Source organism: Chiloscyllium plagiosum, unplaced genomic scaffold, assembly GCF_037043375.1.
Source record: "Chiloscyllium plagiosum isolate Xiang-an unplaced genomic scaffold, Cpla_swu_hap1 HiC_scaffold_10, whole genome shotgun sequence".
Taxonomy (NCBI): Eukaryota; Metazoa; Chordata; class Chondrichthyes; order Orectolobiformes; family Hemiscylliidae; genus Chiloscyllium; species Chiloscyllium plagiosum.
In genome coordinates this window covers 14,218,631-14,230,943 of record NW_028270148.1, presented here as the reverse complement: position 1 = coordinate 14,230,943, position 12,313 = coordinate 14,218,631, and the positions used below count along the sequence as shown (strand labels likewise).

At 40.7% G+C, this 12,313-nt stretch overlaps 1 protein-coding gene across 1 annotated transcript in view; it reads right to left on the bottom strand.

The window, feature by feature from the left end:
* Positions 1 to 1,497: 1,497 nt before the first annotated feature.
* Positions 1,498 to 12,313, bottom strand: part of krtcap3 (keratinocyte associated protein 3) — a 41,346-nt gene continuing 30,530 nt past the window's right edge. The window contains exons 4-7 of the mRNA XM_043695362.2: positions 10,259 to 10,459; positions 7,383 to 7,517; positions 6,515 to 6,612; positions 1,498 to 3,151 (exon numbers count right to left, since the gene is read on the bottom strand). Coding sequence (XP_043551297.2) covers positions 6,523 to 6,612; positions 7,383 to 7,517; positions 10,259 to 10,459 — 426 coding nt within the window. The 3' untranslated portion in view covers positions 1,498 to 3,151; positions 6,515 to 6,522. The remainder of the gene's footprint in view (positions 3,152 to 6,514; positions 6,613 to 7,382; positions 7,518 to 10,258; positions 10,460 to 12,313) is intronic.

Genomic DNA, 12,313 nt, shown 5'->3' with positions numbered 1-12,313 from the left:
GAATTCAGTTGTACCAAGTTAAATTCATGATTCAAGCATCTGGCACATTTGAATTAATTTGCTTTCCTCCTGCAAACAGGAGGTCTACCAAGAAGGGTAGTTGTAGAAAAGCCTCCATTACCTCTTTCAAAAAAGACCAATGAAGCAAGGGCCAATTGTCATAGCACATCCTTCCTTAGACATCTGCCCTTGGAGTGAGTGATCAATTCGGCAGAGAACCAAAATTCAAAGCCAGGTAGCTGATGGGTCACCATGATTCCTGATGAAGGGCTTTTGCCCGAAACGTCGATTTCGCTGCTCCTTGGATGCTGCCTGAACTGCTGTGCTCTTCCAGCACCACTGATCCAGATTCATTCAGTAAATCTAACGCTCCAGGCATTTCTTTTTAAGTGACAATGAGTAGACCATCAGAGTTTCAACACTGAGCCTATACTCAATTACAGCACAGATTGTCTTTATCATTTGTTAGTGTTCTGCAGTTGGGCTTTTGTATTGATACGTTATAATGATGCCAAATTGATACAAATTTATCACAAATAATTTGTAAACCCTATCAACATGGTCACTGAAAGAGCTACTCTGAAAAGTGAACTGTTACAATCAGAATTCTGGAATGGAAAGTTAAAACATGTGGATTGGACAGGCAAATTTTTTTAAAAAAGCTTTAGTTAGTACCAAATCAGATTCAAAATTTGTCAGATGCCAACAATTTGCAAAAGGTGAAAATGTCATTCTTCACATGAAGAAGCCACATATTTTGTGGCAAGTATTCTTCAATCTATAACTGAATCCTAAAACTACACACAAAGCCTTCCGGGGTTTACTATTTTTTCTTCAAGATTCCCTACAGTGTAGAAACAGGCCCTTCAGCCCAACAAGTCCACACTGACCCTCTGAAGGGCAACCCACCCAGACCCACCTAACACTATGGGCAATTCACCTGACCTGCACATCTTTGGACTGTGGGAGGAAACCAGAGCACCCGGAGGAAACCCACGCAGACACGGGGGAGAATGTGCAAACTCCGTACAGACAGTTGGCCGAGGTGGGAATTGAACCCAGGTCCCTGGCGCTATGAGGCAGCAGTGCTAACCACTGAGCCACCGTGCCACCTATTGTTCTTCACTGTTCTTTTAAAAAACAGGCTGGAGACAGATGACAGAATTCCACTTCAATCTGGAGTAACAGCCATTTCTAATTTGTGAGCCACAGCTGTTCAAATGGGAGGGCGAACTGCAATTTCTGCAGTGTTTCCACAGATAGTGACATTGACTCATTTCTGTCCTAGCCCTAACCAAGAATTTCTTGGGCTAACCGGGATAATACTTTGACCACCTCAACTCCATTCAGTACTGGGAGTGAATCAGAGACCTTTCATCAGCTCTTTCAATCTAATCGCAATTTTCCCAGCTAAGTAGGCACAGTGCTGAAATACAGACTCAGTAGAAAAAGATAAAGGATGGAATAAAAGTTGGATAAAGGACAAAAAGACAGCAGTAAGAGAAAATGTAGGATTATTTCACTAATTTTGTACTTGCAATGTTTTGTCCATTCAATATTTCTAAACCATGATATTGTACAAGTTACAGTATAAAATGTTCCCAATCATATTTTTACAAACAAACATTTTCATTAATACAAGAAAAAGCTTTCACAAAAATGTCACTTAATTCAAGTTCTGTACTACCAAATGACTATTAGCTTTCTCAAAAAGATACTTAAAAAAAATTACGATTTTTAAAAGGATATTCATAATTAATCGTCTTAACTCCATGTTAAAATTTTAACATTTGCTATTTCTCCATAATTTGTATCAACAACCGACCTGCAGGAAATGTCATTTGGTGGGAATAAGGAAAATAAACACAACAAGTCCTTGGAAATCAGCACTGTCACAATGTCGCAATTCATTAGAACTCTAAAATGTTTTCTGCTTCCATCTACTCCCCTGAAGCTGTCAATTCTGCACCAAAGTTCAAGTTCAATGGTCAACTTTGGGTATTTCTTCCAACCTGTCATTCTTCAGATCCAAGTCTTGATGGAACTCGCAAAGCCTGCTGACCTTTGGGTGGATGTCACAACCAATGCTTTCCAAAGTTGATTACCAATAAAACAAGCTGCTGGACTTAGAGAGAGTAGACCATCCCACCCCCCACTGGCTCAGTCACCAGACTGAATTGTGTTACTCTGCTAATCAGTGCCCTCAGCTAAGCCAAAAACAGGAATTGGAACCATGTTCTCTTGGCCAACTTCAGGGCCACATGACCATGAGCTATCAAAAAAACGGAATGCAATACAACACCAATTTTGGAGGTTTTGTCAAGTCCAGGTACCAAGTCCAAGGAATGCTGACCAAATCCTGGTACCAAATCCAAGGATTGCTGACCATATCCAGATATTGCCTGGCAATACAGATGGAATTACAGAATACAGCAGTCATAAAGCCTCCATAGTTGCAAAGTGGTAATTTTCCAAGCTTAGTCAGTTCACCGGGGAAAAGGCACTGTGAGCAAAACATGAGGCAGCTCCTATATTCTCTCAGAAGAAACTGGAAAGATAAACCACACCTCCCTTCCAAGCTCTCTGGATTTACTGTGCATCATAAGCAGGGATCTAAACAGAAAGGGATGAATATACTCCCACAGGCAATGAATGGGGCTGTGTTTTCTCTCATTAACAGAATCACATCAAGCCTGCACCTTTCTTCAGCTGATGCTCATTTTCAAACTAGACAGCAACTAGAAGCAGGAAACTCCTCGGATTCCTTTCTAGATAATAACATTAACCATTCAGCAGATATGACTCTCTTGATTTAATACAAAATCAGCACTAATTGGAAACTGCACAGGAGTGTATTGGCTTCTCTGGCTCTCTGCCTTAAATACAAATCAATTGGGTGTAGTTTTGTTTTGTAATAATCTTGATCAGAATAGCATTTCACCCAATAGAAGAGGGACCGCAGTTACTCTTATATACATCCAACTTGGAGTTCTAAATTACAAGTTAAAAATGATATTAAATGATCAGTGCAGCATCCTCATTTGTCAAAAATTATATGCCCATTCCTCAAAAACAATCCATCATGCTCAGCTGCTGTATGTGAATTCTAATATAAGTGGCATTGCATCGAGTTGGTAAAGGAAACATTCACCTGAAAAAGAAAAACAATATGAAATTTATTACTTGTAGCAATTCTACTGACCAGGACTCATGTTTCATATAATAAATGATGAACTGCAAAGGAATTTGTTTGAGGAATTCTGCAGTGAAATATCAATCAGTGTAGCACTTCCTCAACTAACACAAGAGAACATTAAAATCTTTAACGGAAACACACTAAGATTGGTATTTTGGTCGTAGAGATTAAGACTGCCTTGATTCATCATAACTGAAAATGTGTTGCTGGAAAAGCGCAGCAGGTCAGGCAGCATCCAGGGAACAGGAGAATCGACGTTTCGGGCATAAGCCCTTCTTACTGAAGGGCTTGGGGTTGGCTTGTTTGGAATAGAGGAGAATGAAAGGAGACCCAAAAGTAAATGTATAAAATTGAGTGGTCTAGGTAAGGAGGAGTTTGGTTCGGGCCCATGAGGGCATGAATTTAAGATAAGAGATGGGGGTTTAAGAGGGAACTGAAAGGTAATGGTCTCGTCTGGAGGATGGTGGGAATCTGGAACACTGCCTGAAAAAGTTGTGGACAAAGGAAAATAGGATTAGGTTGGATGGCTACTTGTTAGCCAAGGGGGACACAATAGGCCAAATGACCTTCCATCAGTCTACAACAGCAAATACAACAGGGATGAATTTGTTCTTCCTTTGAACAAATATTCCTGATTGCTTTGAAGGCTTGTTTCATTCAAAGATATATAGATAAGGAGTGTTCACTCTCTGCTCTGTTACGTTAACTAACTTCCACTGATAAAAGGTTAGCTTTAAAGTGGGTTGGAGAAACAGGAGGCCTCAAACTATAGATTGATTAATTCATTTTAATTACCAAAGATTCAGCGCCATTGAGGAAGTCCTCAGAATGTGCCCATGTATCAAAAAGGATCAAAGTCACTTCGGAGCAGCGAGAGATGGGAGCCGGGAGGAGCTCCTGTGTGTCATAGATAAGTATGTACCTATCAGGCAGGGAGGAAGATATAGTACGTGTGAGCTATGGTTTACTAAGGAAGTGCAATCCATGGTCAAGAAGGCGGCGGCGGCTTATGTTAGGACAAAATGTGAAAACTCAGGGCGCTTGAGGGTTACAAGGAAGTCAGGAAAGACCTAAAAAGAGAGAGCTCAGAAGAGCCAGAAAGAGACATGAGAAGTTGTTGGTGGATAGGATCAGGGTTAACCCTAAAGCTTCCCATAGGTATGTCAGGAATAAAAGAATGACAAGAGTTAAATTAGGGCCAATCAAGGATAATAGTGGGAAGTTGGGTCTGGAGTCAGAGGAGATAGGGGAAGCACTAAATAAATATTTTGACAGTGTTCACTATAGAAAATGAAAATGTTGGCGAGGAAGATACAGAGATACTTGCATCTAGACTAGAAGAGATTAAGGTTCACAAGAAAGAGGTATTAGAAATACTGCAGAGTGTGAAAATAGACAAGTCCCCTGGGCCGGATGGGATCTATCCTAGGATCCTCTGGGAAGCAAGGGAAGAGATTGCCGAGCCTTTGGCATTGATCTTCAAATCATCATTGTCTACAGGAATAGTGCCTGAGGACTGGAGGATAGCAAATGTGGTTCCCTTGTTCAAAAAGGGTAGTAGAGACAACCCTGGTAATTACAAACCAGTGAGTCTCACTTCAGTTGTTGGTAAAGTGTTGGAAAAAGTTATAAGAGATAGGATTAATAACCATCTAGAAAAGAATAATCCGATCAGGGACAGTCAGCACGGTTTTATGAAGGGTAGGTCGTGCCTAACGTATCTTGACTTTTTTGACAAAGTGACCAAACAGGTCGATGAGAGTGAACTGGTTGATGTGGTGTATATGGATTTCAGCAAGGCGTTCAATAAGGTTCCCCACAGTATTATACAAAATGCAGAGAAATGGGATTGTGGGAGACATAGCAGTTTGGATCAGTAATTGACTTGCTGAAAGAAAACAGAGGGTTGTAGTTGATGGAACATGTTCATCTTGGTGTCCAGTTACTAGCGGCGTACCGCAAGGGTCGGTGTTGGGTCCACTGCTGTTCGTCATTTTTATAAATGACCTGGATGAGGGCTTAGAAGGGTGGGTGAGTAAATTTGCGGACAACACTAAGGTTGGTGGAGTTGTGGATAGCGACGAAGGATTTAGTAGGTTGCAGAGAGACATAGATAGGATGCAGAGCTGGGCTGAGAGGTGGAGTTTAATGTGGACAAGTGTGAAGTGATACACTTTGGACAGAGTAATCAGAATGCAAATTACTGGGCTAATGGTAGGATTCTTGGGAGTGCAGATGAGGAGAGAGATCTCGGTGTCCATGTACACAGATCCCTGAAAGTTGCCATCCAGATTGACAGGGTTGTTAAGAAGGCATAGAGTGTTTTGGCCTTATTAATAGAGGGATTGAGTTCCAGAAGCAGGAGGTTATGCTGCAGCTGTACAAAGCTCTGGTACGGCCACACTTGGAGTATTGTGTACAGTTCTGGTCACCGCATTATAAGAAGGATGTGGAAGCTTCGGAAAGAGTGCAGAGGAGATTTACTAGGATGTTGCCTGGTATGGAAGGAATGTCTTATGAGGAAAAGCTGAGAGCCTTGAGGCTGTTCTCATTAGAGAGTAGAAGGTTGAGAGGTGACTTAATAGAGACATACAAGATAATCAGAGGGTTAGATAGGGTGGACAGGAAGAGCCTTTTTCCAAGTATGGGGACGGCAAGCACGAGGGGACAACTTTAAAGTGAGAGGAGATAGGTATAAGACAGATGTCAGAGGTAGTTTCTTTACTCAGAGTAGTAAGGGTATGGAATGCTTTGCCTGCAACGGTAGTAGATTCGCCAACTTTAAGTGCATTTAAGTCGTCATTGGACAGGCATATGGACGTACATGGAATAGTGTAGGTGGGAAGGGCTTCACATTAGTATGACAGGGCAGCGCAACATCGAGAACCAAAGGGCCTGTACTGCGCTGTAATGTTCTATGATACCATCTCACTATGATTGAAAGGCTCAAGACACTACACTCTGGACTGTCAACCAGAGGAACCACTTTTAATAGGAGATTCAAAGCCTCAGATTTTTTCCGCTGAAAGAAGAAATTGCCAATGATGCAGCACTCCTTCAGTAACATACAGGAGTACTGTTACTCCAAGGTTAGGATGAACCTAAGGAACAGGAGCAAGAGTGATCATATAGCTCCTTGAACCTACTCAAACATTCAATACGATTATTGTTGATCTTCTACCGCACCTTCCTTAACCCCATCTTCCCCAATGCCCCAGAGTGAGCAGAAAACAAAATCAAAATTTCTAATACCATACAAACTAGATCTTACAGTAACTTTATTAGACCTCAGGCCAGTGGGAAATCCCACACACTCACCTGCTTCACTACACCTGGATGTCTCTACTCTTCCTGATGAGTTTATGAGTTTCCAATTCCTGGCTTTTCTTTCCTTTCGCTGGGTTTTCCTCCGCGATCTAACAAACATTTGTTCACAGCATTGAATTTCTGACAAATTATGCACTTTTAAAATCATGGGTACTTTTTTGGGGAGAAAGAACCTGAATAATGATCAAACCTGAACCAATGCTGTCACCTTCTCAAGTTAACAGGTTCTGTGCAACTAATTGAGAAAGGATGTTGCCAACTTGTTTTCATGGAAATGCAACTTTAAAATGAAATGAATTTTTTTTAACACCACATTGAACTCCTCTACACAGTCACACTAATGTTGGAGTATGCATCATCAAATACTTAATATATGATCAGTAGCATTGTACAGTGTGAAAGTCAGGCCAAGAACACTGAAGTGAAATAACTAAGGGTGTGCTATACTCCTACACACATGCTGTGGTATCATGCATAACAGAAGAACATTCAGACCACTGTGCCTGTACTCTGTGTTTAACAGACGGCAGATGAGAAAAGGAAAAATGAACAGTTTCGGTGGGGTCAAATATATCAATTCAGGGTCTTCATTACAGTCAGGAATGTCAGTTTCACATGCACTGAAGAACAATACTTAAGCAAACCAGAGATGCAATCTATCGTTAGACAGTCTGTGCATTATCAATAGAATAAAACAATGACTTCACACACAGTCACGCATATACGAATGTCATACTTTTCAAAACACTCACATACTATGCAGCTAGTCACATGCAAATGACCAACTACATAATTCTAACATACATATTTGCCTCATGTAGACACATTCACATGCTCTAGGGTGCAAGGACATACTGACCCGATCTATCACATCATTCTGTCCACAAGGCCCTATCCCTCGAAGAATCATCGATACTATAAGACAGCGGATAGATAGTATTGCTTCAATTGCAGACATCATCATTGATGGAATCCATAAAGCCAGTGTAGTATCCTGGAAACAGAAAAAAAAAGGATCATCACACGAGCAAAATATTCTGTCAATTTTAGTTTGGAATCACGTGACCAAATTCCAAATGTGCTAACTTACAGCTCTTCAAACAGATTGGTCTCTGGAATGAAAACAAACAGGAGTAAGGGATGACAATAAGAATCGCAGGTGCAGATGAAACTGCCACTGCACTACATTTCACTTCATTCAGAAAATAACATGAAAATAATTTGTAGAATAATACAAGGGTAACAGGGTTATCTCCAAATGCAGCAGTCAGATAGCCCAAGGTGGCTCAGATAAGTTTTGAATTTGTCAATCTCAGGTAGATAACAATAGTGACATTAGAATTGCTGTTTGCACACTTACTCCGCAAAGGGAAAATAAACAGAGGTCAGTGTAAGATGGGGAGAATTTCGTTTACATAGTGGGTTTTGACAAAAAAGGTGGCTTTAGCGAATGCAGTAACGAACTGCAAAAGGAGATTGGATGAATAGTTCGAGGGATAAAATTTGAGGAGTTTGAGGTAAGAGATGGGTGTAGAGAAAGTAACTGGAGAGATCTTTCAAAAAGATGGCATGGAAATGATGGGCTGAATGTGTTCCTTTTGAACTGTGGGATTCTAGGGATGTGCAGTTGCAGTTATACAGGGTCTTGGGGAGTGCACACCTAGAATATTGTTTGCAGTTTTGATTTACTTTTCTAAGTAAGGATGGTTTTGCTCAAGGGAGTGCAGCGAAGATTAACCAGGCTGATTCCAGGAATGGCGGGACTGATGTATGAGGAGAGATTGACTAGGTTAGGATTGTTTTTGTTGGAGTTCAGACGAGTGAGGAGGGAAATCACAGAGACTTATAAAATTCTAACAGGCCTCAACATGGTAGATGCAGGGAGGATGTTCCTGATGGTGGGTGTGTCCAAAACCAGGGAACAGTCTGAGGATTTGGGGTAGACCATTTCGGACAGAAATGAGGAGACATTTCTTCATCTGAAGAGTGGTGAATCTGTGGAATTTATTACCTCAGGATGTACTTGATGCCAAAACACAATGTATTCAAGAGGCAGCTAGATAATAACACTCAGGGCGAATGGAATCAAAGGTTATGGAGTGAAAGCATCCTCTAAGGATTAGGCTCCTGAGTTGGACAGTCAGCCATGTTTGTGATGAATGGCAGAACAGGGCCAAATAGTCTCCTCCTACTCCTATCTTGTGTGTTTCTATGGTTTCAGTTCCAGACTGTTGACAGATGTTTGACAGAAAACCCCAGTCTCGAATACAAACAGGATCTGTTGTAGTGGGAAGTGTGCTTGCAAAATAGATTTGGTCTTTATTTGCTCCCTTTTTTGGGATTTCCCAGGTGCACAAATATTCCTTTTAATCTGTTCAAGGTAATGGTTTGTTTATCAGATTCACTTATGACTTCAGATCACGTTTTTAATACTAGGAGCACCAACTCATACGCTGATTTTACATTGCAAACACTCAATGCCATTTTTATGATCAATTTATGTTGACAAGGCTGACATTGTCATTGCTTTAAAATTGAAGGCACCTGTAATGTCACTCTTAAGCTACTCTCCTATTACTTAAATGCCATGTGAGAGCAGTCAGTCCTGACCATTCAAATTTCATACAGCTTGCAGCAACAGTCAAGTAATATTTCCAAATTTACTAAGGTTAGCAAAAAGAAAGGGAGTTGGGAAAAATATAAAAACCAGCTTTAACGAATGCTGTAGTCAGCCCAATGCCAACCCCCTGACTGTCACAGATTTAACATACAGTGGGGAGGCAAGTACCAATTTTATTTATTTCAGGACTCGCCATGTGCTCCTGCTGATCATATGGTGGGGAAAAAATACTAAAGGCGTCTGTTTGTTGCACAAATTACAAGGCAACAGAATTCTGCCTTCCACACACAGTTTGAAATTCGACCCTCAACTATCCTTTGCCAGGTAATAAACACTTACTTGATTTAACTGCTATAGGACTCAAGTAAACATGTTTTATCATACATTTGTGTCCACTCTACTCTGGCATGAAGCAAACAGATCTGAATCAAGGGAAGAGATTTTAATTAAAGGAGAAATGAACTCTCACTAATTGGTATAGTCACTATGTTGGGCATTTATTTGACCAACAACTTTTGCGTTATTTCTGACTAACAGACCATTCTCGCCACAGTGAACAATGAAAATAATACATCATGTGGAATCAAATAAATGACCCTGTGTATGGTGCTAACTGAAGAGCTCTAATTTAAACTCACCAGAAAGAGAAACACATGGGAATGACTGTATCAAGTAGAAGGTTTATCGACTTAAATGACTGTCAATGGCCTCCAATCCTCTGTAGTGGAGGACTCCAAAGACTCACCATTCCAAGTGAAAAAAATTTCCTTCTCAGCTCAGTCAGAAATGGCCTGCCCTTATTTTGAGACTGTGCTTCCCCCCCCAAACCCCCAGCTCTAGATGCCACCTCCCCCCAGATCCTCCACCAAGGGAGCCATAATTCCTGCATCAGCTATCAAATGTAAGAATTTTGTATACTTCAATGAGATTACCTCTCATTATTCTAAACTGAGAACACAGGTCCAGTCTCTTCAATTTGTCAAAAGCCCTCACATCTTTCTGTTGCAACTTAAAATCCACATGGATGAAGCTCGGAATTAGAGCCAGTCAGGTGGACAGGATAGCATTTCCTATCCTCCTACCTTCAAAAGATGCCGAAATGCCTGAATACTTACATAAATACGTGTGGTGTCAAATGGGCACTCATTCATTATCGCTGCCCTGTTCGAGATAGCTGGCACCATTGTGGAGTTGCAGCCAGAAATGAGGTTCCTGCCACCAAGTGATACTGTCAGCACAATGGCAAGCATCAGTCCAACTGAGCAGGCCAACGATATCAAAATATTTAGTAGAGAGATTGACATTAATCCCCAGTGCTGCAGAAATAAAATTGGAAAGTCAATGATTAAAAAAAACAGAAAGCAGAGACCACTACACCATGCCACAACCCCATCAGCTACTTGCAGTGTGAATCATTTACTGGGCGGCACGGTGGCACAGTGGTTAGCACTGCTGCCTCACAGCGCCAGAGACCCGGGTTTAATTCCTGCCTCAGGCGACTGACTGTGTGGAGTTTGCACATTCTCCCAGTGTCTGCGTGGGTTTCCTCCGGGTGCTCCGGTTTCCTCCCACAATCCAAAGATGTGCAGGTTAGGTGAATTGGCCATGCTAAACTGCCCCTAGTGTTAGATGAAGGGGTAAACGTAGGGGAATGGGTCTGGGTGGGTTACGCTTCGGCGGGTCAGTGTGGACTTGTTGGGCCGAAGGGCCTGTTTCCACACTAAGTCATCTAATTCTGGTAGGAAGCAAACTTACAAGCAGCACAAATTCCATATTCATCACTAGGCCATGGAGTACTTACTTTAGTTCTGCAGGTTTGAGACTGTTACCCACCACCTGCCAGTATTCAAAGTCCTAACCTTTTTGTTTAAGTCCAAATTTTGTACAGTCCAAATCAAACTGTAGATTTCGGTTCAATGCTAAATGCACACCCTCAAACTAGATTTTAACAAAGATTCCATCAGAACAGCAGTTGGGTTTAATTAATCAAAGGAGCAATTGAAATATCAAAAACGTTTGACAAGATGCCACATAATAGTTTATTATGCAAAGGATAGAATAGAGTAAAAGTCTGTTACATTAAAACACTGTGCCCGATTCTGGAATCACAAGAATAAATGTCCTTTCTACGTTCAACTTAAGATCATTCAAGATCCTAAACTTCAATCAAATCATCTTCCGTATTTCTAAATACTAGGGAAAAGCCACATTACTTTTTGTAAAAAGTATTCAAGTCATCATACCACACTGTCAATATTAATAACAGAAGACATAGTCACGAAAAGATTTTTGAAAAATTAAGACAAGGTCCCTGTTAGGTCAATTCATGACTCCTGGGATTGAGAAAAGACCATACCGCTGCAGAAAGTGGATGAATTGCTTAGTAACATATTAAAATGGCTAGAAGATAGGCTGGCTGGTAGAACAGAGTATGCATAAACTAATTATTTTCAGATCAGCAAGATGTGATTCGTGGATTTGCACTGGGCCCTCAACAGCTTATAATTCATATCAATGACTTAGACAAGGGATTCGCAGACATGAAAGCCAAATTCACAGATGACATAGATAGTTAGACATATCTATCACTTTGGACCCTTGTTGAGTCACATGCTAAAATTTGGTAAATGGAATATAATGTGAGAAAACATGACGAGTTCATTTTGGAAGGAAGAATAAAAAAGTAGAGTATAATTTTAAATGGAGGACAACTGCAGAATTTTGAGGTGCACGAGTCCATACTACTGCATAAATTGCAGCAAGTGATTCACAAGACTAATGGAATGCTATCCAATATTACAAGAAGAATCGAACATTAATAAAGTCAAGATGTCACATTTCAGGTCTAAAAGACACTGGGGAGAACACATCCTCGTATACCTTCCTCAGTTTCCTTATTTAAGAAAAAATGTAAATGCGTTGGAGGTGGCTCAGAGAGGTTTATTGATCTATACTTGGAATGAGCAGATTGTCTTGTAATGAACAATTAAACAGGCTGAGCTTGCTTTTCCCTAGTATTTAGAAATACGGAAGATGATTTGATTGAAGTTTAGGATCTTGAATGATCTTAAGTTGAACGTAGAAAGGACATTTATTCTTGTGATTCCAGAATCGGGCACAGTGTTTTAAAATTGGCAATCATCCTTTTAGGGACAATATGAGGAGTAATT